General features: G+C 33.7%; 4 protein-coding genes across 6 annotated transcripts; 3 read left to right on the top strand and 1 right to left on the bottom strand.

The window, feature by feature from the left end:
• On the bottom strand, nucleotides 428-2794 carry LOC109353610 (NAC domain-containing protein 73-like). The gene is made up of 3 exons (XM_019595942.1): nucleotides 2182-2794; nucleotides 1724-1916; nucleotides 428-1134 (listed from the first exon to the last, which is right to left on the bottom strand). The coding sequence occupies exons 1-3, from the start codon at nucleotides 2293-2295 to the stop codon at nucleotides 590-592; spliced, it is 852 nt and encodes a 283-aa protein (XP_019451487.1). The 5' UTR covers nucleotides 2296-2794; the 3' UTR covers nucleotides 428-589.
• On the top strand, nucleotides 6544-7268 carry LOC109354188. The gene has a single exon (XM_019596526.1). The coding sequence runs from the start codon at nucleotides 6624-6626 to the stop codon at nucleotides 7236-7238; it is 615 nt and encodes a 204-aa protein (XP_019452071.1). The 5' UTR covers nucleotides 6544-6623; the 3' UTR covers nucleotides 7239-7268.
• LOC109353660 lies at nucleotides 9525-12202 on the top strand. The gene is made up of 2 exons (XM_019596005.1): nucleotides 9525-10181; nucleotides 10370-12202. Exon 2 carries the CDS (start codon nucleotides 11495-11497, stop codon nucleotides 11960-11962), a length of 468 nt encoding a protein of 155 aa, XP_019451550.1. The 5' UTR covers nucleotides 9525-10181; nucleotides 10370-11494; the 3' UTR covers nucleotides 11963-12202.
• Nucleotides 13163-25710, top strand: LOC109355168 (26S proteasome non-ATPase regulatory subunit 2 homolog A-like). Of its 3 annotated transcripts, none has more exons than XM_019598148.1 (25): nucleotides 13163-13395; nucleotides 13519-13619; nucleotides 13953-14073; nucleotides 14166-14225; nucleotides 14384-14451; nucleotides 14618-14653; nucleotides 18180-18255; nucleotides 18361-18399; nucleotides 18487-18569; nucleotides 19759-19873; nucleotides 20091-20165; nucleotides 20517-20675; nucleotides 22339-22446; nucleotides 22550-22654; nucleotides 22739-22879; nucleotides 22949-23053; nucleotides 23168-23389; nucleotides 23758-23871; nucleotides 23968-24183; nucleotides 24338-24397; nucleotides 24483-24596; nucleotides 24681-24766; nucleotides 24896-25004; nucleotides 25120-25298; nucleotides 25378-25710. In XM_019598148.1, exons 1-25 carry the CDS (start codon nucleotides 13294-13296, stop codon nucleotides 25448-25450), a joined length of 2667 nt encoding a protein of 888 aa, XP_019453693.1. In that variant the 5' UTR covers nucleotides 13163-13293; the 3' UTR covers nucleotides 25451-25710. The 3 variants fall into 3 exon arrangements, with proteins under 3 accessions (XP_019453693.1, XP_019453695.1, XP_019453694.1); XM_019598150.1 differs by lacking the exon at nucleotides 14618-14653 and adding an exon at nucleotides 16650-16692 and having other exon boundaries at nucleotides 18190-18255; XM_019598149.1 differs by lacking the exons at nucleotides 13163-13395; nucleotides 13519-13619; nucleotides 13953-14073; ... (1 more) ...; nucleotides 14384-14451; nucleotides 14618-14653 and adding exons at nucleotides 15194-15427; nucleotides 15551-15651; nucleotides 15985-16105; ... (1 more) ...; nucleotides 16416-16483; nucleotides 16650-16692 and having other exon boundaries at nucleotides 18190-18255.

A 26264-nucleotide genomic window follows, 5' to 3' on the forward strand; every position in this document is an offset into this window, starting at 1 on the left:
TAGGTTTCTTCATCTTGCTAAATAAAGAGAAGTGGCATTCTTGAGGTACTAGAATTTCCAATTTGTAATGGGGGAAAGTAGTTAAGAAAATCAAATTATTGAGGACACATTAGAGAAACAAGAACTAAAATCATTTGTCTCATATTCTCACTATCACTTTGTCCAGGACAAATAAAAGTTTGCCAACAAATAAAAAGTTATGCCTCATTTTAAATTTTATTTTAAAAAAGTGATATATTAATCTTCACATGTCTAGATTTAAGTTGGTGAAACACATAAGGGAATAAGGATTTGTATAAATTCTGACATTCTGTAGTTCAAGATTGCATAAGGTAATGATGCCTTTGACATATATATTTTCCTGACACAGTATAAAGCATGATAGAAACTACACTTAAAAAAATTATAGGGTGGAGGAAAAAAGAAAGAAAATAGTATCACAACTCACCTTTTATCCTCCTGTATGTTATTAACTTATTTCATCATTGCATAATATATAATTGTAAACCTCAGTATTATATAGTATATGACTATCCTATAATACATAATATAGTAATGCCTCAGTTATATCCTCTTCACCCTACTCCTTTCAAGGAATAAAAGGAGCACCATCATGTGTAGGAAAATGTGAAATCACTTCATTGCTTGATCTATGTTGACCCCCTTGACCAAATGATATGAAAGTTGAATTGTAGTAATCAACAAACCCATTATTTTTGTTAGTGTTAATATTTACCTCATTATGCAGAATTTGACCCTTCATTATTTTACCAGGAACTGAGTCTTTCATTAAAGAATTACCACATTGTCTAGGTTGAGTTTGATAGAAAACTTTGGACACTACTAGTTCCCCTTCTTTCTCCTCTTCATCACTGCCAAGATGGTATTGGTGCATGACCCAATTTGTTTTCTCTGGCTTTCTTTGCTTTCCATAGTTAGTGTAAAGTACAAGAATTTTCTTGTAACCTTTCAAGTTGGCACTGATATACACTGGCCTAGTTTTACCTGTTTTGTGCCAACGTGTTTCACTACCATCCTCATCTGAATGCACTTTTCTCCTTTTCCTTGTTCCTGTTGTATATGCCTTTGAAGGCCGGTGAAAGAAATGACGGATCAGGCCATCTTTGCTAACTCCTGCAGAAAAATTTAATAGATCAATGATTTTAATTAACCAAATGAGGAAGGTACATTTGTGATTAAGGAAGAGAAGTTGGCATGCATAGGAAGGTTAGTTGAAAGATATATTTCTCCCATATTGATTGAGATCATGTAATGAGGACCAATAGTAACTTAATATCTAAAAATTATGGATATATTTTATGTTATTATTGGTTCATGTTATATATCATGCCTACTTGGTTAGAGGTTTAATAAGATTTTGGATATATTATATATGTTAAGATTATTTTTCTTTCTTTAATTAATAGAGGAGATCTCAGCGCTTAAATATTTATCTATATATAATAAAATATTAAATAAGGAGATCTCCTCAGACATGATAGCATGAATAATGTATGGATAACAAATTTAATTTATACTGTGACCATGTTTTTTTATATACATACAAGAATAGTGTATGTATACATATTAATTATATGGTCATTATTGTCAATATATAGTAACTAAACATGTAAGAGTAAGACACACACAAGATTAGGAAACGTTGAAGTTAAGAATTTGTGACAAATCAAAGGGATATTTGAGAGTTTGTAATGTAACTGACCTGGCAACTTCTCTGGGTGAGTATAGCAGATTCCATTCTGGCCTTCAAGAGTAGGGATGAACTCATCAATTAGTGGATGAAGCTTATGAATATCAGAACTCACCTTGGCTTCCAAATGTTCAAGAATCTCTTGATCTGTTGGATCAAACTTCACTCCAGCAGGTAGTCCAGGTAAGTCATGAACTCCACTACCCTAATCAAATAATACCCAAAGAAAACATTTATATTCATTCTTCATGTATTAAACAAAATTAACAAAGTGTTGGTCAAATAATATAAAATCTTACTAGATCTCCATAAATACCAAAATATCAAGGAATGAGAGCTACACTTTGTTAGGATGGGCAGTGAGGTGCATGATCAATTTCTTATGCATATATACAGGGTGAAAATATAGTCTTAATAGTACAACAAAAATAAAAAAATAAAAAAATAACAAAGGATATATAATTAAGAACCTGATCTTGGCATTTGATATGATGACCACAAGTAGGGCAAGTTCTAATCAAGCTATCTTTTCTTCCCTCCACTATCATGGTATTATTGTTTTCTGGGTCACTGCACTCAGTCATTTCTTTTTTTTCCTATTCTCTTCCTCACTCATTCCACTTATAGTAGGTCTTCTTTTTCTTGCTTTCCTCTTTTACTTCTATAAAATAAATAGAACAGAAACTAAAAGAGGTAAACCAAGGGAGACACAGATTTGGTTGAGTACTAAAGAGTGGGATTTAAAGTAGTAATAATTAATAAAAGCAAGAAAAAGGAAACTTGTTAATTCTTCTAAACATTGCTCCCCTCGTGCCACTGTTTGATGAGGTGTGGGAAGGAATTAAATTCTCTCCCTCACTTTTTAGTGCTTTCTTTTGCATGAGAGTGAATATTTGCACTCACTCCACGAACTCCTCTTGCACTTAATGAGAAAGTTAGAATGAGATTAACAATTGGAGATAGGGTTGGTAGCACAGAAAAATGTAAGAATATTTAAAAAAAATAAGATTGCTTTGGTCACAAGTTTAGTTCTGCTTCTTATGCTGGCATGAAAACTTGTAGAAGAATAAATGTAGCTTTTTGTTCTTGAACATGCTTTTGTCCTTTGTACACTGACTAAAGGTAGCTATAATGAATTATATTTCTTAAATAAAATAGTTTAATTAAACTTTGAGAGAAACTATCAAAATATGGATAGAGGGTTGAGTGGGATTGGGGCAACCTAATGTATAAGCAGAAGGAGTAAGAATTTAGGTCCAATGTCACACTGGAGTGTAGATAAAGCTATAAATATAGATACCATAAAATTAAGAGAAAATTTGAGAGCATTTTTCAGCCAACCATAATTTCATTACTTCACGTAGACTTTTCATGCATAGCAAGAAATCTCCTTATTATCTCTCTATCACTTCTACCCTCAATGTCAAAAATGGTTGTAGGTATACTATTTGATGCCATGTGGCAAAAGGAAACGTGATGTCAAGAGACAAAAATAGCATGCTGGATAACAATCTGCAATTAGTTTTAACCTTTTTCACTAAGTTCTGTACTTATAAAGTTCATTTTATACAGTTGCTATTATTTGTCTATTATTATCGAAGAAGAAAGCTACTACCTCTTATATATTTTACACATTTTATATATTTTATACATTTTAATATGTGTTTTATTAGTTTGTTAATTAGTTTGTTTAGGTAAGTTTGTTACATATACTATAAATAAGGTTTTATGCCTTGATCAAATAATGAAAAATATCCACAAATTTCATTTTACGCTTTCACAATATTTTTGCAATATGGTATCAAAGCCTTCATCCTCAAGGCTTTGACCGCTGCGCATTCTCTAAAATATTATTATCTTCCTCTTCCAAGATTCAACAAATAATCATCGTCAACAACTCAACATAGAGAAGTTTGTGAAGAGAGAAGACGTTTCCGGAAGAAAGGAAGAAGGAGCGATCAAGCCGTGGAAGCTGAAAAGGGCTCAAGCTGTTGAATTTTGTTAGAACAAAGACATTCGAAAATGCATCTGTCTCAAGTGCACGAACAACCGGTGCAACAAATTCCCTTCTCTTTTCAGACAAAACCATTTTGACAATCTAATTCAATAAGTGCACCATCTTCTTTTTTCTAAACCTCAATGCATGCGCCATCTAGCTATTGTTCACAGCGAAGAGAGGTCTCTTCATCTTGAGATTTGGTGTTGGTCACAATCAAAATCTCTTCTTCACGCTCATGCTCCCTGTCACACTATTCACTATCAACAAGATCATCAACAAAAACAAGATTAGGTAATTGAGAAAATCTAATCACACTAGGATCGAGATTCTGATCAATTACAGAGCATTCTCACGTGCATCAAATTATTGATACATATCCTAGAGTAACATCACTTCAAGATTACAAAGTCACATCATTTTAATGGATAATATTATGAATGTACTTGTAATATATATATATATATATATATATAAAGATTTATACACAATTATTATATCATTCATTATTATAGATTACTTTTTTAGAAGTGTTAATCATGATTAAATATGAATGATAGTAATACATTGAAATATATAAAACTTATATATCTTTAATGTATTCATTTTTCTCTAATATTATTAAGTCCAAGATATTTATTAACACTCATTATTCACTGATCAAAATTTTGTTTTTGTTTAATAAAATTATGATTGGTCTATAAAGAATGTAAGTATTAATAATAACATCTCGTCTAAATATATGCAAGTTTATATAGAAGACTAGGAAGAAATTAGGTAGATTTAATAGTAATAACTAATGCACAATGTTTAGATATTAAGGTGTGAAGATACATCAACCCAGCTTGATACATCAATGGGACCAATGCATATGTATACAGCTGTTTTTTACTTTAATTACCAACATCGATGAGTATTGTACTTAGCTAATAAAGTATCACCTGGTATAAAAAAATAAATTATTTTTTACAGTCATTAAAATTATGATATGTGTCATATTTAATTATTTATTGTAAAAATATTTCAAAAACTAAACAAAACAGTACACATATCTTACTTTTACTGACTGAAAGAAATGAGTTATCTCTTAGTATGATGAGATATTTTAATTTTTTAGTACGATAGATATTTTAATCTATAGCTAAAATAGATCTAGCCATGCAACAAAAAATATAAATTTTCTCCCATTATAATAGTTTAATTGTTGATTTACTAATTAAATTCAATAACTGTGAAATTAGAAATACATATATATTATATTAATATTAATATTGTAAAACTTATAAAGAATATGATAAATATTTTTATTTACATCATTTGTTAAAATAAAATGTAACTTAGAGATTGATTATGTTTTAAGAGTATAAACAAAATATTTAACTTGTTTGAGCATCCACAACAATATTTTAATGAAAATTAAGCCACATATTCATAAAATGTTATAATTTTAAATGAAAATTGATTAATATAGTCGATTTTACTCATTTTTTTTTGATGAATATGATTAGATAACTGCTATAATTATTATTGGACTGATTCACTAGCTTTGGTTTCTATGATGTTGCCTCCATGCTACGGGCAGCCCATTCCTATATAAAAAGAGGGAATATATATTATCTTATATGGTGTGTTACTATATGAATCATTAATGTGATTAATTGAAAAAAATGTATATTTAAGTTAAAATTTTAATAATTAAATATTTTTTTGACCAATTATATATAATAATATATGAAATGATACTCTCTTTTAGGACAGAAGATGTCATCTCATAAAAAATATTATATATGAGTATGAAATAGGATCATCTGTCACAAAATATTTTTATCTTTATCTCCGTATCAAATAGAATTATGTTAAATAATATGAAATATTAATTTATATTTTATAACTTTTTTTTCTCCATGATATATTAGTACAAGAGATGTTCTTACATATGAGTATCACTCAAGTGGAAAGACAGCAAAAGGTATATAAGAAAATATTCTGATAGGCCAATATTTCATGAGTATCACTCAGTCCAATTTTGTTGAGTGAATGGGATGAACTGTCTCACATTTTATGTTTCATTATGTTTCAGTCCAATGAAAAGTTGTCATATATTTGAAAAGAAAAAATATGTAAAATAACATTTTTATACTATTTGGTGGGATAGGATTGGCTTGGAATATGGAAACAAGATGTTTTGGGTACAGAGTATCCTTGTTTTTTTGTGTGTAGATATTACAAAGCTTAGCGTATGCTTACAGAAAACAAAAAATATTGGCATTTGAGAAAGATATGGTGTTTCAAGCCTTCAACAGTTTAACAAAATCCCATAAAGATATATAAATAATAATCAAGCAGCTGTTTACTGTTTTCTATTCTTAGCCTACCCAATTTTTACATGGTCTAGTAGCTTTCATTAGCTTTGATCTCAAACAAATAATCTTAAGTTTATATAAGTTATATAAAATCTATTGTTGGATGGTCCTAGACCATTGATTCTCATCTAAATTTTCTCATTACCCAATCCAAATCTTTACCAGAACACAACCTCATAACAAAATTGAAACCAAACCTGAAATACCTAACTAAAGCGAATAACCTTCTTACCATGTAACCTGTTCTAACTCCCATGTAACCTATTTCTTAACATAAAAAGCCCAATAACATATAATACCTTAGCAGTTACTGAAGCGAGGATTCATTTTAGAAAAATGGTTCTGCTACCAAACCTATAATGCCAAAAATACATGGATGATAACAATACTAAATTTTTCCTCCACACAAAAATACAACTGAACCCAACATTTTCTATTTGGTTAATATATGGTTTTCACCTTCATGCTCATATAAAAAACTGCATATGGCATGCAAGTTTCAATAACAAAGTGAAAAATAATAAGATTTAAGAAAAAATTAGAGATTTTTCTAATGGATATTCTTGCGGATACTCTACAACAACCCCTTTTGGAAAACGCACCTATACCCCAAAAACTAGCCAAAACACCAATACAAAAGACCATTAGAAAAACATTCAAAGGAGCAGCAAATTTATCAAACCTTCTTCCAACAGGAACAGTTCTCATATTCAATATTCTATCACCTGCATTCACACACCAAGGTAAATGCCACACTATCACAAGCAAAACCATGACTATAGCCCTCTTAACCTTTTGCAGCCTCTATTGCTTTATTATTTCCTTCACTGATAGCTTCAGGGATGAAAGAGGTAAAGTTAGACATGGAATTGCTTCATTGAATGGCCTATGGGTTATGGATTCATCTGTGAAGCTTCCAAGTGATGAGGCAAAAAAGTATAGGCTAAGGTTCATTGATTTTGTCCATGCATTCATGTCAACATTGGTTTTTATAGCTATTGCATTATCTGATAAAAGTGTAGTGAGTTGTTTTGAACCAAACCTTTCAGATGAAGAGAAGGACCTTCTGATAACAGTGCCTATGGGGATTGGATTGGTGTGTAGTTTTATGTTTGTTGTATTCCCTAGTCAACGACATGGGATCGGTTTCCCTCTCTCACCCAACTAGTTTTGTTCTCTTTCATCTTGTTCTTTATTATTTTTTTCAATGCTGTTGTGTATTTTAATTGAGATTCTAATATTTATGTACTGATGTAAAAATTTATGATGTATTATTTCCTATTTATTTATATTGTTTTCATTTATTTAAGTATTAATAATAATTTTAAATCAATAATAAAAGATATAATAATAATAATGTAAAAACATTTACAATCTATACATGTTTTTCACTTGAATTTAATAGAAACCTTGTAAAAAATTGCATTTTGTAACGAATCTTGCTAGACAATAAATGAAAGGGGTGTTAGTATTTGTTACAAATTATCCATTGAAAACCAACAAACAAACGTTAGTTCAAGTTGTACATATTTGATTATCTGAGCAAGGTCTTGGATTTGAGTTTTGTGGATGTAAAAAATATCTGCTGGGAGAGTTAGCCCCACATATCTGTGAATGTTCCTGACTCGGACATGATTACCTACAGTGCGAGGATACATATAAAAAACATAAAAAATTACCCATTGAAAAGCTCTAGCCAAGGATGACACTTTGTTTTGAAATGCACTTTTGTATTTCTTAATGTGATTTGTTGTGGTTGCTTTTTTCCCTTTCTTTTTAATATTTTAAATTAAAAACAACCAAATAGATTTTTTTGGTTTTTAATAATTTTAAGATAAAAATTGTATAGCATGAGATAACACATGATATATAATTCCTTCATCTTAAATTCTGGACATGAGAGAGGTTTGGAATGTTTGGGATTTTTCAGTGGAAGAAAAATAATGGATCCACTTTATTATTTATAGATACAAGATGGTAAAATTTTATGTGCTAATTTAATTTGTTCACTGACTATGCATAGCAATGGAATTTTCTGTCATGAATTAGGTCACTGAATAGCAAAATAACTAATATATCAATTTCATCAGTAAATATAATTACCATATTGTGGATGAAATTTATCACCACTAATTAGGTCACTGAATAGCAAGTGAACCAATATATTTTTATATCAATGAGAATAAAATAAAATTGGTAGAATACTTCATAGATAATAGAATTTCTTGATAATGATATTAATTTTTCGGTTTTTATTGTGTACATACAGAATATTTTATTAATAGATGTAAACATCATAATGTTAATCTCTATGCCTCAAATGAGAATAGTCTTCTAGTGTTGGAGGACATCCTTAGTATAAAAACAAATTTATTTGAACAAAGAAAACAAAGATTTTGTCTTGCACAACTAGTCCCTAAAAACATATAGTCCATAAATTAACTAATTGAATAATCAATATTTGGTAAAATTAGTTGATGAAATAGATGATAAATGTAAATAACTTCTATGCTTATAATTTATAACGTATAAGCTACTTCTCTTAATTATGATATGAAAACTTTGTAGGTCGTAAGTGAAATAATCCCATGGGTCCTAATATATATAAAAGTTCTTATATTAGCAATTTTTAATGAAAAAGGTAGTGTGTTTATTGTTAATCACTACTATAATAACCAACAAAATAACAAAATTAGACATGATACAAAATTAGTATAACATGAAATAAAATTGTCCCCATTTTTTGTACCCCTAAGCCATTGTTCCTTAGAGCTAAAGCTAGTTTCTTTTAAGTACCAAATCAAAATGTACAACTTCAGGGTTTTTCTCTTAGCAAATAAGGTTATCACTAATTTTTTTCAAATAAACTTATCAACTAGTTTATAAAACTATACAAAACACATAAATTTTAATCACGACAATGTGTTAGGTTAGGGGTAGGTTGTGTCATTCTCACCTTTGCATCTATCAAGATTGAGGATGAGTTTAAGAATACTAAAGATGAAAAATAACATACAACTCCATCACAATCATGGTGGGGGAACTTGGGAGGAACCTGACTCACATTTTTATTTTATTCTTTTAAATTATTTTCAAATGTTTATTTCAAATAAAATCATACACAAAGTACATTCTAATTCAAATGATATATAATTGGCATGCGAATCTAAAAAAATAAGAAACTTAATATCTAAATCACAGTTTTAGCAAAGTATGTAAGTTGAACTATAGTTGTTATAATATAAATTATTTTATATTAATGTAGATTCGAATTAGGATTATCATTGACCCATTCTGAACGAGTTTCCCACCAAAATAATCAGATACCAACAAGATTTGTTTTTTAACAACAAACCAACGAGTAACGACCACACCACACACGCAACACGACAATTCTCAGTTTCTCACTTTCTGAAACGTTCACACATTCCAAATCATTTATTATTCCCTTTTACATTATCTCTTTTTCTCTACAGCATTTTATCAAACATATTACGATCAAAACTTTGAAATTCCCAAAAAGCGAAAAAAAAACCCAATTCCAACTCATGGCACTGATGGAAGTGATTGGGAGTAGGACTGTTCGTTCATGTGTTCGTGCTTTCACTTTTAATCAACAATACATTTTGTATTATTTTTGTTACTGTTTTTGTTTTTGCATTCTCCTTCTTTTTCCACCATAATTCTTATTATTCTACTCCTTGTGCTATTAATTATTCTCATTATAACTATTGTTTTTCGTCAAATCTAACCGCACATCTCTATCACTCAAACCCCATCATCATCTCAGAAAGAGAGAGTTGGTGAATGTTAGAGAGAGAAACTCCTTTTAGGCTCAATAGTCGCGTAACAATTCTGGGTTTTCTCCATTTTATGTCTTCTGAGTGGTTTTTCTGGTTTCTGGGTGGTTTTGGGTGTCGTTTTTTTAGTCCTAGTAGCAAAGGTGTTTTATCATTGTTACTTAGGGTTCATTGGTTTTGATCATTGGTTATGGAGGTTGGTGTTGGTTCGGAAGAAGAGAAGAGGAAGAAGTCACTGGAGGAGGAGAACAAAACCAAGCGCAAAATAAAATATGCTGCATAGTTGGAGGTTCTGGAGAAAACCTATGTTTGTCAGTGAATTTTTCTTCCATTTTAAAACATTTTTGTACCCTTTTTTTGACAAAAGATTTTCAGCCAATTTTGTCAGTGAAAATATATGGTTTATTACTTTTTTTAATTGTTTTTTTACTTGTGGTGTGAATTTATTTTGAGATGTGAAATTTTGCTTTATGGGGTTGTGCATATTTTTGGGATTCAGAGGATGCATATCCTTCGGAAGCTGTACGGGCTGAGCTATCTGTGAAGTTGGGTCTGTCGGATCGTCAACTGCAGATGTGGTTCTGTCACCGGAGATTGAAGGACAGGAAGGCAACACAGATGGCTACCAAGCTGCTGCAAAATGATTCACCACCTACAGAAGTGGCAGCGGCAGAAGCTTTAACCCCAATGGGAGAGGGTTTTGAGCAAATAGCAGTTGCTGACGTTAGGCGTGACCGTGGTTTGGCTTCAGGGTTGAGGCCATTTGGTTATTTGGATTTGCAGCAAGTTTTGCCACCGCCGCACCTGGGATGGTCTTTCCCAAAATGGGAGGTGGATTGTCAGCAACGGAGAGTGACTATTACTGTGACTATTACTATAAACCGCATCAGATCATAGGGGAGCTGCAAGCTATTGCATTTGTGGAAAGACAGTTATGGAAGCCATTAAGAGAGGATGGACCATTTCTGGGTGCATTTCTCAAAGGAGTTTATGCAATTTTCTGTGAAATTATGCTAGCATTATTTATTTTAGCAAAATAAAAAATTTAAAGGGTGTTAATTGATTTTTTTAATCCTCTTTTGGGGGTGTGAATTCTTTTAAGTGGCAAAGGGAGGAATTGAAATATCAATGGGTAGAATTGCTTGGCATACCATAGATAGAATCATAGTCACATATTTATGATTCGATTTGAACAAAATAGAAACTTATTTTATTTTTCTAGGGTTAGAGTTACTTGACATACCATAGATAGAATTTTTAGAAGCTGGAACTTGGAAAATATTTTGGCTGCAATTGATCATGGAAACTTGTATTATATTATTGGATTATGTATGTTTTTGTTTGAGACATACTCCCCTTTAAACTTGTCTCTATCTTTCAGAAGCTTCCATCAAAATATGCTTCTGCCAAAAATTCCTACAATGCTGGTGCAACTGAAACTTCACACCAGGTTGAGAATACTGTAGAGGATCAGACTGATTTTGGTGCTTGCCTTGCAAGCTACAGCAGAGGACAAAGAACCCGACAAGGTCGTGCTCGTTTACATGGTAGGAGATCACAAGGGAAGGGTGCAAGTTCAAGATTTATTTCTAGAAAGACAAGCACTACCTCCAGCAGCAGAAAAATGGGAAAATTACTTGCATGGAAGGGGAGACCTTGTACACAAGGAGGACATGCTCGTGGTCGTCGGAGCATTAGAAGCAGGCAGAAACCAGCAGCGAAGGTGAAAGTGATCACTGGTGAGAGGGAAACTTCGAAAAATATCATGCAGGAAGTACTAGATATCTTGGTCAGAGAGGAGATTGGTCGAGCTGAAAAGGAAGCCACCACTAGAAATGTTAGCAGTTCCGAGAGGTCAGGCTACGAAGATGATATTGATCAAGACACAGGTAATCCATATGATAATCCGGTGGATAACAATGATGGATATCAGGGTGGTTTTAGTGGGAGGCCTGAGAATGTTGTTGAAGAAAGCGACTATAATGTGGATGACGAGATAGTTGACAAGATGGATGATGATGGGCAAGTCGAACTTGATGTTGAAAATTACATAATTGGAGACTTGGATACAGAGGAGAAAATGCAGAACTAAACATGAATATGGACTTAATGGGTTCTACATCAGACTACAACAATTGAAAGAAACAGGGTCACTATATTTTGTTAAATTTTGATATATTACTGTTTAGTAATTTAGGAATAGGCCATGATCAGGTACTTGAGATAGGCCTATTTGTACATATACCATACATCTAACGTTTGGACATGTACATATCAGAAATTATGTTATCTTGGTTAAGAAAGTAAATTATAAGATAATGGTAATTAATCACTCAGCTTGCAATCCACTGTATAAGTGACAACATATATTGCTTTATGATAGAACAAAACCAAATCCTCCCCCTCAAATTATTTGCCAAATTGCACTTTTACTGAATGAATGCCTCTTTTTCTCATAAAGTTTGTCCGAATTAGTGTGAATAAGATATTGAGTTATTGACTATGTTATAATTGAAAAAGTCTTATCAATAAAATTTCCATTTATCTGAGATATAAGCATAGTTAGCAATCCAATGGGTCACAAAATGCCACAACACTCTTAATTTCTAGTGTATATATATATAGGGAATATTTACGTGAGAACAATATATTATTATGATAAATAAGAACGAAAAGAGAAACATTGTTCTCACGCGAGTAGTCCATATATATATATATATTTAAAATGGGGAAATTCTTTAAAAAAAACGAGAGAGAATAAAATGGAGCCACATAGGAGAAACATGGTTCAGACTGAGTTGGGTGGAATTGGAAATAGTGTTAAATCAAATGTTGAAGAAGTGAATGTTAGCATATCATTGTGAGGTGGATCATATCTTCACTCAACTAAATAAATTTCCTCATAGAATTAAATAAACTCTTCTAAATATCCCAAGTTTAACTCTTAAAAAACTATTGTTGATTGTCAACTACTTAATAATCCACTCCTATTCATTTTTAAATAGTCAGGTATCAATTATATAAATATTTACAACAATTTTTTTTACTACAATTGCATGAAATATTATTAACGATGATAAACTTATTTACTAGGCAAAATTTTACTAACGCTTTAAAAAGATTGGTTCTTTATCTATAAGAGTGTGATACCCTTGGTTATACCAAAATATAATACGTATATCATGGCACTGTTGTTTGGGCCAAAAAGAGCTCAGCCATTGGGCCATTGTTCACAATAATGGCCCATAAAACAAAAGAAATCCTCCTCAACAAGAAAGTTACCTCTCTCATTTCTGCTATATGCTCAAAAACATTTGAATCGAGTTTGAGCTGTTTCATTGTGTAACCTTTTCCTATATTTTCATTTTTCCTCTCTATTTTCGTTTTAATCCCTATCTCTTTCTCACCACTTCCACTCCACTAATGGCGCCCGATCCTAATCGCGCCGCCGGTGCCGGAGCTAGCTCCAGCGGAACAACCAAAGACGACGCCGTCACGAAGAAGAAGGTGGAGAGCGAAGATCTGGTGAGTCCGAAACCCTAGGTTCAAATTGTCACTGGTTTTCTTACTCTTGTTCTAGGGTTCGAATTTCTATTTTTATAGAGAGAGAAAATTCAGTTATTTAAATTTTCTGGTAATTTTGTGCAGTCGGATGAGGATTTGGCGTTAAAGCAGCAGCTTGAGTTGTATGTGGAGAGGGTTCAGGATTCTGACCCTGGATTGCAGAAGGTTGCGCTTGAGAGCATGAGGTAAACCTAGTTTTCTACTTGAAGGTTAAGTATATTGATACAAGAATTGTAATTAGTTAGTATTAGTTGTAAATAGTTACTAAATGTTAGGTCATTAGTTGGTTAGTATGTTTTACTTGGTTAAACTGGGTTTAAAGTCCCATATACTTCATAATTAGACGTTTGTTTTGAGGAATTAGACTAAATTCTTATTAGGCATGAGATCCTAATTGGGAACTCAATCCAATTAGTTATTACAAATGTGGAAGTGAGCACAATTTGATTTGAATGGGACACTTAATTTATTTATTTCTAAACGGTGCATTGACATTACTGTGAGTGGTTGTATTGTAGACAAGAAATTCGAACTTCAACAAGCTCCATGACATCAGTTCCTAAGCCATTAAAGTTTCTTCGTCCCCATTATGGAACATTGAAGGCATATTATGAGACTATGACAGAGTCTGATTTGAAGGTGTTGTTATTTTTGTGGTTTGATACTGCCTTTATAATTGATGATAGTATTGTATAATTCCTGCTTACTTAATTTTTCTTTTATAAATGCAGAAGTACTTAGCAGACATATTATCGGTATTGGCCCTTACAATGTCTGCTGAGGGAGAACGGGTAAGTTTGCTGTTTTAGAAATTGAAATCATATAATCTTTTGGTGACTGTTGATTGCGTTCAAGGCTTCAAGCCATTGGCTGTGCAAGTTCATTTTTTATGCCTTTATTCCGTTACCAAAGTAGTGCACATTAATTTGTCTTATATTGACTCTATCAGGAAAGCCTTAAATACAGATTATTGGGCTCAACAGGGGATATCGGTTCGTGGGGCCATGAGTATGTGAGGTGAGAATTTTGTTTCTTTGGGCATTGATTTTGTTGGTTGAAGAAGCACTGCTGTTGTAGTAAATATACATCGGTAGGAAAAATTCAAATCTGTATGATTGAAGTCTGCCTAAAACGAGTTATCATTAATCTTATTCTTACTATTTATGTTTTCAATTGTTGTCAGGAATCTTGCTGGTGAAATTGCACAAGAGTATGCAGAGAGAGAATAAAATGGAGCCACATAGGAGAAACATGGTTCAGACTGAGTTGGGTGGAATTGGAAATAGTGTTAAATCAAATGTTGAAGAAGTGAATGTTAGCATATCATTGTGAGGTGGATCATATCTTCACTCAACTAAATAAATTTCCTCATAGAATTAAATAAACTCTTCTAAATATCCCAAGTTTAACTCTTAAAAAACTATTGTTGATTGTCAACTACTTAATAATCCACTCCTATTCATTTTTAAATAGTCAGGTATCAATTATATAAATATTTACAACAATTTTTTTTACTACAATTGCATGAAATATTATTAACGATGATAAACTTATTTACTAGGCAAAATTTTACTAACGCTTTAAAAAGATTGGTTCTTTATCTATAAGAGTGTGATACCCTTGGTTATACCAAAATATAATACGTATATCATGGCACTGTTGTTTGGGCCAAAAAGAGCTCAGCCATTGGGCCATTGTTCACAATAATGGCCCATAAAACAAAAGAAATCCTCCTCAACAAGAAAGTTACCTCTCTCATTTCTGCTATATGCTCAAAAACATTTGAATCGAGTTTGAGCTGTTTCATTGTGTAACCTTTTCCTATATTTTCATTTTTCCTCTCTATTTTCGTTTTAATCCCTATCTCTTTCTCACCACTTCCACTCCACTAATGGCGCCCGATCCTAATCGCGCCGCCGGTGCCGGAGCTAGCTCCAGCGGAACAACCAAAGACGACGCCGTCACGAAGAAGAAGGTGGAGAGCGAAGATCTGGTGAGTCCGAAACCCTAGGTTCAAATTGTCACTGGTTTTCTTACTCTTGTTCTAGGGTTCGAATTTCTATTTTTATAGAGAGAGAAAATTCAGTTATTTAAATTTTCTGGTAATTTTGTGCAGTCGGATGAGGATTTGGCGTTAAAGCAGCAGCTTGAGTTGTATGTGGAGAGGGTTCAGGATTCTGACCCTGGATTGCAGAAGGTTGCGCTTGAGAGCATGAGGTAAACCTAGTTTTCTACTTGAAGGTTAAGTATATTGATACAAGAATTGTAATTAGTTAGTATTAGTTGTAAATAGTTACTAAATGTTAGGTCATTAGTTGGTTAGTATGTTTTACTTGGTTAAACTGGGTTTAAAGTCCCATATACTTCATAATTAGACGTTTGTTTTGAGGAATTAGACTAAATTCTTATTAGGCATGAGATCCTAATTGGGAACTCAATCCAATTAGTTATTACAAATGTGGAAGTGAGCACAATTTGATTTGAATGGGACACTTAATTTATTTATTTCTAAACGGTGCATTGACATTACTGTGAGTGGTTGTATTGTAGACAAGAAATTCGAACTTCAACAAGCTCCATGACATCAGTTCCTAAGCCATTAAAGTTTCTTCGTCCCCATTATGGAACATTGAAGGCATATTATGAGACTATGACAGAGTCTGATTTGAAGGTGTTGTTATTTTTGTGGTTTGATACTGCCTTTATAATTGATGATAGTATTGTATAATTCCTGCTTACTTAATTTTTCTTTTATAAATGCAGAAGTACTTAGCAGACATATTATCGGTATTGGCCCTTACAATGTCTGCTGAGGGAGAACGGGTAAGTTTGCTGTTTTAGAAATTGAAATCATATAATCTTTTGGTGACTGTTGATTGCGTTCAAGGCTTCAAGCCATTGGCTGTGCAAGTTCATTTTTTATGCCTTTATTCCGTTACCAAAGTAGTGCACATTAATTTGTCTTATATTGACTCTATCAGGAAAGCCTTAAATACAGATTATTGGGCTCAACAGGGGATATCGGTTCGTGGGGCCATGAGTATGTGAGGTGAGAATTTTGTTTCTTTGGGCATTGATTTTGTTGGTTGAAGAAGCACTGCTGTTGTAGTAAATATACATCGGTAGGAAAAATTCAAATCTGTATGATTGAAGTCTGCCTAAAACGAGTTATCATTAATCTTATTCTTACTATTTATGTTTTCAATTGTTGTCAGGAATCTTGCTGGTGAAATTGCACAAGAGTATGCAAAACGTCAGGTTGGGTGTCTGGCTACTTTAAATGATTATATTTATCTTTTAAAACACTTTTAATATACTGACTCAAGTCTCAATGCATGAATTATCTTCTCTATTTTATCCACTACAAGTAGTGTTAATGTATATTTTCTTTAAATTTTAGAAACTAGTATTGTATAACTTAATCTATTAAAAATAATTTAGGATACTGACTCTCATGTCTGAATGCATGAATTATCTTCTCTATTCCATCCACTACAAGTAGTGTTAATTTATCTTTGATTCTTTTCTTTAAATTTTAGAAACTAGTATTGTACAACTTAATCTATTTGTAAGGTTGTTTGTGGTTGGCACTGAAGGGGTGTTAGTTTCTCATTTGAAGTTTGATGATAATAGGCTTTCCTTCTTGGAACCTGACGTTGACTCTTCTGTTAATACTTTGCCATCTTGAACTTTGTTGAGGCTATCTCATGTCTTAAGTTTAACTTTCTAAATGTGCTATAATGTGTCCGAGCGTAGACAATCACTTTTTATGTGCTTTTGCTTGTTTAGGTGGTTGCCAAATTCTTTAATGGCCTCTTGCTTATCTTTGCACCCCATTGGGATGCAATCCACATGTTTTATTTTTTTGGGATTTGGTGGTGCATAAGATTTCCAAGAGGCTAGCTCATTGTGAGGGTGATTTCTTGTCCTTGGGTAGTCGGATCCAGCTGATACAATATTTTGTAGGTAGTATCCCTCTCTATTTCCTACGCTTCTTCTGTATTCCTTTGGCTGTGTCCCAAAAGCTGAAGTTATGTGTGGTTTTCTTTGGTCTGGGGTGGGTGATTCCAGGTGCTTCCACCTTATTAGTTAGAAGTCTGTTGTAAGGCTAAGGAGGATGTTGAGTCTTGGAAATCCGGTAGCTAAGAATAAGGCATTGACTGCAAAAGTGGCTTTGGTGATTTCCTTTGCAAATTTCCTCTCTTTGGCATCAAGTTATTTCTAGTAACTAGTACACATGGTTTGCATAAATGAGTGGGTCGCTAACCCGGTGAGAGGAGGGACTCATGGTAGACCTTGGAACTTCATTTCTCAGTGTTTGCTTTCCTTTGCCTCTCACCGTTCCTTTAATTTGGGAGATGGTTCTCGTATTAAATTTTTGGAAGACGTTTGGGTTGGGAAGGTCCCTTTTGAGTAGTTCTATGTGCTTTTCTTTGTGCCTGTGCGGATTTCTTATCCTCCTGTAAATTCATTCCTCCCTTATTTTCTAATAATATTTCTTTTCTTAAAAAACTGGAAGGTTGTGTAACCCCTGGTGTCCTGATAACCAACAATAGTTAATGATGGTACTATGTACGAAAGAAGATCAGTGTGTAATATGATATCGTTTGCTTAGATATCAAATGGCCTTTTTATTTGGATTTGTGTTGAGTTGTATTAACTATTATGAATTGTTTACTGTGCAAATTTCAGATTGTTTTCAAGTTCCTGCTTGATCTAAACATTGTTAACTTTAATTTTTTGGTACTTGGACAGAGTGATGAATCCCCCATAGATGAGCTCATGGAGCTCGTGCAACAAATAGTTGCTTTTCACATGAAGGTAAGTATGTAATATCCTTTTGGCTGAAGTTGTGAAGATGGAATGAAACATGTTAGAGGAGGACTACTATTTATTAACTGATTTCAAATTTCGAACATGCTGCAGCATAATGCAGAACCAGAAGCAGTTGATCTTTTGATGGAGGTAATGTGCTATATTATGTTTTAATTTGTTTATTGATTATACAGCTTGTAAGATGAGCTTTTTAATGTGATCAGTGTTTAATGTTAGGTTGAAGATCTTGACATGTTGGTTGAACATGTTGACAAGACAAATTTTAAAAGGACATGCATATATCTCACCAGTTCAGCTAGGTAAGTGCAGATAGACCTTATTTTATGCATGATTTTCAGTTAAGTTTAGAACAGTTACAGATAAAGATAAAATGATGGTTTATCACCACATGTTAACTTTGGTATCTGTCGTGGTTTAATGATTTTTTTTGTTTATTTTCAATCTCATTTCCCCCACTTCTATGGTATCACTATTATATGAATTCCTGAATCAATATAGTTTAATTATTTAATAATTAAAAGATGTCCTAGGTTATTCCTGAACTCTTTAAGCAATGAAGTACCCAATGCTTTAGGAATGAAAACTGTAATTATCTTCACCGATAGTTGGACCAATAACTATAGCTTGATATGATTCATTGGATTAATCTTCTATACATTTATAGGCTGGTGCTCGAAAGCTCCTTAGTTTGCTTTGATAAACTTTTTTGGAGTCATATTTTACATTGCACATGTTTATTGGATGGAGTTAACTTGCTCTATGAGAGGATTAGTTTAAAGTTTTTGTTGGAAAGTAAGTGTAAGTCCCACATTGCCTACCTCATTATCTCGGGAATAATTTAAATACCTGTTGGGTTACTCTTCTCAAAGCCAATTGGTTTTGAGATGAAACTTTAATATGGTGTCTTAGCCAGGGCCCAACTTCTTTCCGGTTGTCATGAGCCAAAAGATGCCCTTTAGTTATAGGTCAAAGGTAACCCTTTGCCTGATCCGGCAGGCTTATGTGGAGGGGCATGTTGGAATGTAAGTCTCATATCGCCTACCTCAATGTCTCGGGAATGGTTTAAATATCTGTTGGGCTACTCCTCTCATTGCCAATTGGTTTTTAGATGGAACCTTAACATGGTATCAGAGTCATGGCCTAACTTCTTTCCGGTTTCATGGGCCAAAAGATGCCCTTTAGTTATGGGTCAAAGGTAACCCTTCGCTTGGTCCGGCAGGCTTATGTGGGGGGGGTATGTTGGAAAGTAAGTTCCACATTGCCTACCTCATTGTCTTGGGAATGGTTTAAATACCTATTGGGCTACTCTTCTCAAAGCCAATTGGTTTTGAGATGAAACTTTAACAGTTTCGATAGGAACAAGATTTTTTTTTTTTAACCATAATTTTCATTACAAATCACATGCTGTTGGAATTTTCCTTTCACATGTTGTTTACGGTAAAATCTGTGTGTTGCAGTGCATCAGGTTATTTTTTTTTTCTTTTGCAGATACCTTCCAGGACCAGATGATATGTTAGTGTTGGACATTGCATATTTGATCTATCTAAAATTTGAGGAATATCCAAATGCACTCCAAATTGCATTGTTCCTGGATAATATGCAGGTGTAATACTGGAATTCTTTCTGTCTCAAGTATTTTCTGACTAATTGTTTTTTATTTTCTCTTAAGGATTATCCATTAAGAAAATTTACATTTAAAATGTTTTTAATCTTGTACTTGCATTTTATTAGTTTCATGCCATATAATGAAATGATATCTATCCTTTGTTCCGTAGATGCTTTTGTTGTTTAAATCTAATGATTGGAAATATTTTTGACAGTATGTGAGGCAAGTGTTTACCTCTTGTGATGATGTGCTGCGAAAGAAGCAATTCTGTTACATGCTTGGACGTCATGTAAGTCCTGGACTCTGAATTTATCTCAGCTGAAGTTTCCTTGCTTGCGATTTTGACCTCCTCGATCATACTCTGGTTCTTCTCATTTATTTTGTCAGTGGATGATGGTAATTTATATCTATCAAAAGATAACTTGGATTCATTCCCTCATAAATAAATACTGTTTCTTGGAGGTTGTTGTTACCCATAAGTTATTCAAAAGTGCTCTTTTAAGCTTGTTGAGGACATTGTTGATAAATTACAATGCTAGGGGGAAACAGATATGGAGTTAGATGGCACTATCATATATATTTTGTGGTCCTTTATTTATGGTTTTTCTGATACATTGTGTTGATTATTATTTACATGCAGGGAATTACTTTTGAGCTTGACGAGGAGATAGCTGCAGATGATGAGGAGAGGGAAGTATTGCAGGAAATCATAAACAATACTAAGCTAAGTGAAGGGTATCTGACCCTTGCTCGCGATATTGAAGTTATGGAGCCGAAGTCCCCTGAGGATGTATACAAGGTCTGGTTTTGATGATATTTGTACTCCTGCCTTGATAATGTTGGACAAACCCAGTGCTTGTGAAGTTTTTAATCTAATCCCTGAGATTTAATATTTATTTAGTAAAATTGTGGTTTAATTTGAATATTTGATAGAACCGTATCTAAGTGAATAATGATTTTTAGTGTGCATATATTACTTCTACGCTTGCATTATGGTTGCTTGTCATTTCTTGGAATTTTTTTTATAATTATGTGGAACAGTTTATTCTGATTTGTTATACTGGCATTGTTGAAATGAATGCTTTCCTTCAGAATTGCCTTACTATATTTACTTCAAGTGCCTCTCCGGAATGGAATTATTAGCTTCTAACAATATTTTGCAATTATATGACTGGAAGAAGTTATGTATTTTGTTGTGATTGATGTCAGAGACTTCGATATAAACTGTAATGTTTGTTGTATCGGGGGTGAGCCTCAGCGAAATGAAGTTGTTTGCCTTGTGACCTGCAGGTCATTAGTTCAATTCCTGGAAATAATCTCTTCGCTTGTGAGGGTAAGTCTGCGTATATACCCTCCCTAGACCCCACTAGGTGGGAGCCTCGTGCAGGGGGCCGTGCTGACATTTCTTTTTTGCAATATTTATTGTATCTTGTTAATGCTTTTCTTTCCTTGTCGTGACTTAAAAGTTCAAATATTCAGTCTCTATGTTAGAACTGGTATCAAATCAGAGTAGAAAAACAGAAAATAGGAGAAGAAGAGATGCAAAATCAGTGTGATTTTGATCCGTAAACATGTATTATTGAAATGAGAATGTGTTTACAAGTAAGAAATGAATGAGAGAGAGTAACCACCACTGATTTCCTAAAATCAGTTCCAACTTCCAATTTACTTTTCAAGGTGAGTAAACTACCTTTCCTTGATCTTATTTATATTCCCTAACTAAAAAGACAGCTGTCCTACTTAGTTACTTCTAATTAGTTACTGATAACACCGGCACAGAATTTACAGAAAGAGAAGAAGAAATTTCACAATCGATTCGGAATCAATTCGATTCCGAATACTAATACCTCGTTTATTGCTTTGAAGAATGGAGAAGATTACAAGATGAACCCTAATTGATTCCCCGAATCAATTACTCGTTACAAGATTAACTCCCTGAATTAACCCCTCTCCTCTACTCAATTCTCAAAAGATACCAACACTAACCCTCCTAACATCTATTTATAGCTTCTGCCCCAAGCTATCCCTTCTCCTACGGCAGTTATTCTCACTGCTATGGCAGTTAATTCTGCCACATCATATTGCCACGTGGCCTCCGTCGGTACACCTGCGTGATGGGTGGTCTCCCCCTCATCCTATCAGTTACCCTTCTTACCCCTTCTTACATACACATGCTTAATTGGGAGTTTGGCTCCCCGATTCTTATCACTCTAATTTTTGTCAAGAAGCCCTGTTAAACCAGCAACTTTACGATGCTTCTTGTACTCTGAAAAGACTCTTCAATGTATTACTCTGAAATGACAGGCTATATGTTCTTTCCTTGTAATGCATTATTATCGAGTAAACCTTGTCCAATGGTCCATGTCATTTTTGTTGTTGTTTTTCTAGTAGTTTTGTTTTACTTCAGCACAGTCTTTTATTTGCTCTCAACTGCATCCTTTACTCTGCTGGGTTTTCCATAGGCACACTTGCTTGATGGCCGGGCTAGTGCTGGTGCAAGTGTTGATTCAGCTAGGCAGAACCTTGCTGCTACTTTTGTTAATGCATTTGTAAATGCTGGCTTTGGTCAGGTAAAGTGTACTTCATAGTTTAGAGTGTGTCTGCTATGTGCTTTTGTGTTACTGATTTCTTCTGTTTCTTCTACTTTCCTCCTCTTTTCTGTTATTCTTGCAGGATAAGTTAATGACGGTCCCATCAGACTCTTCTAGTAGTGGTTCTTCTGGAAATTGGCTTTTTAAAAACAAGGAACATGGGAAAACTAGTGCTGCAGCTAGTCTTGTATGTATTTTCTCGTTGAACCATCAATTTTCCTAGTTATGGACTATTAAAGTTCCACTTATATTATGTTTTGTATTATAACAGGGTATGATTTTACTCTGGGATGTTGATTCTGGTCTTGCACAAATTGACAAGTACTTCCATAGTAACGATAACCATGTCATTGCTGGTGCTTTATTGGGAGTTGGAATTGTCAATTGTGGTATCAAGAATGATTGTGATCCTGTGAGTTCCCTTGCTCATTATGAAATATCTTTCTGGTTTCTATGTTAGATCTTATTGATTCCTTTTCAGGCGATGGCACTTCTAGGTGACTATACAGAAAAAGAAGACAGTTCAATCAGGATTGGTGCAATTATGGGATTGGGAATGGCATATGCAGGTTCCCAGAATGAGCAGGTGAACTGTTTTTTTTATAGTTTTTTGGAATCTTGTTCCAGTAATACTTTCAAGTTACATTTGGATTTTATTTGTGAATGTTAGAAGTTTTGATTTATGTTTTGCTTGTTTCAGTTACGTGACAAATTGGCACCCATACTGAGTGATGCCAAAGCATCACTTGATGTTATTGCTTTCACTGCAATTTCATTGGGCTTGATCTATGTGGGTTCTTGCAATGAGGAAGTTGCTCAAGCAATTATCTTTGCACTGATGGACCGGAGTGAACCAGAGTTGGGAGAGCCCCTCACACGACTTTTGCCTCTTGGTCTAGGTCTTCTATATCTTGGAAAGCAGGTATGCAGATGTTTAACAGTGTTAGTTGTCTCTTCTTTTGTCCTTTGGTTTTAGTGACTGGTGATTTCCTTGCCACCTCTTAAATCTTATTTCTTTAATTTTAAAATTAATTGCTTAAAGGGTGATCCTCGGCAAAATGAGGTTGTTGTTTAGTGACCAAGAGGTCACATGTTCATATCATGGTAACAAATTTTCCGCTTGCAGAGGTAAAGCTGTGTAAATCTACCATCCCCAACCTTCACTAGGTGGGAGCCTCGTGCATTGGGTCACCCTTTTTAAAAAATCAAATGATTGTATGAGGAGGACTTTTCCCACTAGGTTAGATCAATTGTGCATACTAACTCTTCCAGTTGTGCTTGTGACCACAGGAAAGTGTGGAGGCAACTGCTGAAGTTTCGAAGACTTTCAATGAAAAAATTAGGAAGTATTGTGATATGACACTACTATCATGTGCTTATGCAGGAACTGGGAATGTTCTCAAGGTACAATCTTATGATGAATTAATTATAAATTTGTTAATCAGTGAATCTCTGCTGCATTTTTTAATGTTTACAAATGCTGACACTTATTCCATGTAGGTTCAAAATCTATTGGGTCACTGTTCACAGCATCTTGACAAAGGTGAAACTCACCAGGGTCCTGCCGTGCTTGGAATTGCTATGGTAGCAATGGCTGAAGAATTGGGTGTTGAGATGGCAATTCGATCATTGGAACATCTTCTACAGTATGGAGAGCAGAATATTCGCCGTGCAGTTCCTCTGGCACTTGGTCTACTTTGTATATCAAATCCAAAGGTATATTAATTGCTTCTTAGTAGTTTCTCACTTTCATAGTGTTGAATATGCATGGAAAAGATGACAAGACTCCAAGTTACAAAGCTAAACCTTCTATCTATTTGTGGCTCAATATGTCATTTTCTTTTTAACTTTTGCCCACCTTTCGTGCCAGGTCAATGTTATGGATACCTTAAGTAGGCTTAGCCATGATACTGATTCTGAAGTAGCAATGGTAAGATGTTAGAGCCTACTTTTATCATTTTGTTCTGTCTCTTGCTTACTATATTTGTAGCTGAAATATAATTTGTTTGCTACAGGCAGCTGTTATCTCTTTGGGTCTAATAGGAGCCGGAACTAACAACGCCCGAATTGCTACTATGCTTCGCAATCTTTCAAGCTATTACTACAAGGATACCAGCCTTCTATTTTGTGTATGACATGTTTGTCTAATTTCTTCTTGTTTTCAACTTACCAGCGTTTCTATGGTCATCAATTTTCTTTTATGGTATATATAGGTGCGAATTGCCCAAGGTCTTGTACATATGGGAAAGGGTTTATTAACTCTTAATCCATATCATTCTGATCGCCTCTTACTATCGCCGTAAGTAAACCCTTCTATATTAAACCATGTGTTGTCCACTAGCAATCCATTTTAGTTGGTTGCTTTAAAATGACATGTACAGTTTTAATGTAGTAATTTCTACTTGTTATTCATTTTAATTGTTTACAGGACAGCACTTGCTGGACTAGTTACCATGCTGCATGCATGCCTTGATATGAAAGCAATCGTGTTGGGGAAATACCACTATGTACTCTACTTCCTTGTTTTGGCAATGCAGGTTTGAGTCTCTCATTTTATCTGTAGTGATTTACTCTTTCTCCCACTTCCCTATCCCTCCTTTCCAGAAATTCATTTTTTAAGGCCAAACTCTGATTAAATTTGTCATGCAATAGCCAAGGATGTTGTTGACGGTAGATGAGAACTTAAAGCCTTTATCAGTGCCTGTTCGTGTTGGTCAAGCGATCGATGTGGTTGGACAGGCAGGTCGTCCTAAAACAATCACTGGTTTCCAGACCCACTCCACCCCTGTCCTCCTAGCTGCTGGAGATAGGGCAGAGCTTGCAACGGAGAAGTAATATTTCATTGCCTTAAATTTTCTAAACTGGCTCTTGTTGGCTATTATGATATTAACAGTGTAATGTTTTCTGCAGGTATATTCCCATCTCGCCAATTCTTGAAGGTTTTGTAATTTTGAAGGAGAATCCAGATTATAGGGAAGAGTGAGTAGCAGGACCGTTGGGATGTTTTTCTTTGTTTTTTGTATGTGCCTGAACAGTATTTAGATAATGTTTTTTCATTCAACATTGTGGCGAAATTGAGAAAATTTTATTTACATAGTTCCTTTGGATATCAGGCAAGTAATTAGATGGTTGATGATTTATCTTGACTTTTTTAAATTCTGTTGATATTTGAGCATATTCCCTTTAATCGGAAGATATGCTATTGTGATGTTTAAACATGTTCTAATGGATAGTATTTGTATATCATTGGCATCCCAACTTTAAACTCTTATATTCATATATCAGTTCATTGTCCACTATTAATTTTTAATCATTATTTATTTTTCTAAAAAATTAATATAAATGAATGATGAATAATATATTAATTGTGGATTTATACTGATATATACTAAAAGTTTTGGGTTTTGAAAAGATGAAGAATAAAAATGATTTGATTAGTTGTAAGAAAATGGAATTCTGGTAATTCTCACTAACCACCCAATTAAGCTACACTTTTCCCTTTGCGCACACCATTGTGGAGATAGGTGGACTTGTCAGCACAAAGGCTCTATATGTCGTAAAGTTAGAAATAAGATGAGTCCAAATTTACCATTGCCTTCGAAATAAGGATTTAAGTTAACAAGACTTATTACTCATACTTTATAATTAATATCAAGTAAATTTTAAAAAATGAGAAGACGAAATAAGTCAGGATTACTAAAATAAAATGTGACTCCTTCCCGAAATCACACCAAATCTATATACCGAAATTGAGAGTAACCCAGTAACAAAAACTAGAGAATATTAGTTATTAGTAT

Source organism: Lupinus angustifolius, chromosome LG08 (genome assembly GCF_001865875.1).
Source record: "Lupinus angustifolius cultivar Tanjil chromosome LG08, LupAngTanjil_v1.0, whole genome shotgun sequence".
Classification (NCBI taxonomy): domain Eukaryota; kingdom Viridiplantae; phylum Streptophyta; class Magnoliopsida; order Fabales; family Fabaceae; genus Lupinus; species Lupinus angustifolius.

Excerpts from the sequence above, each read along its gene's own strand:
- LOC109354188 (XM_019596526.1), top strand. The coding sequence starts at position 6,624 with ATGGATATTCTTGCGGATACTCTACAACAACCCCTTTTGGAAAACGCA.
- LOC109353660 (XM_019596005.1), top strand. The coding sequence starts at position 11,495 with ATGGGAAAATTACTTGCATGGAAGGGGAGACCTTGTACACAAGGAGGA.
- LOC109355168 (XM_019598148.1), top strand. The coding sequence starts at position 13,294 with ATGGCGCCCGATCCTAATCGCGCCGCCGGTGCCGGAGCTAGCTCCAGC. Across the intron at positions 24,597-24,680 it reads ATACCAGCCTTCTATTTTGT|GTGCGAATTGCCCAAGGTCT; the intron begins GTATGACATGTT and ends TGGTATATATAG. Across the intron at positions 25,005-25,119 it reads TCCTTGTTTTGGCAATGCAG|CCAAGGATGTTGTTGACGGT; the intron begins GTTTGAGTCTCT and ends GTCATGCAATAG.
- LOC109353610 (XM_019595942.1), bottom strand. The coding sequence starts at position 2,295 with ATGACTGAGTGCAGTGACCCAGAAAACAATAATACCATGATAGTGGAG. Across the intron at positions 1,917-2,181 it reads ATATCAAATGCCAAGATCAG|GGTAGTGGAGTTCATGACTT; the intron begins GTTCTTAATTAT and ends TTATTTGATTAG. Across the intron at positions 1,135-1,723 it reads TCACCCAGAGAAGTTGCCAG|GAGTTAGCAAAGATGGCCTG; the intron begins GTCAGTTACATT and ends ATTTTTCTGCAG.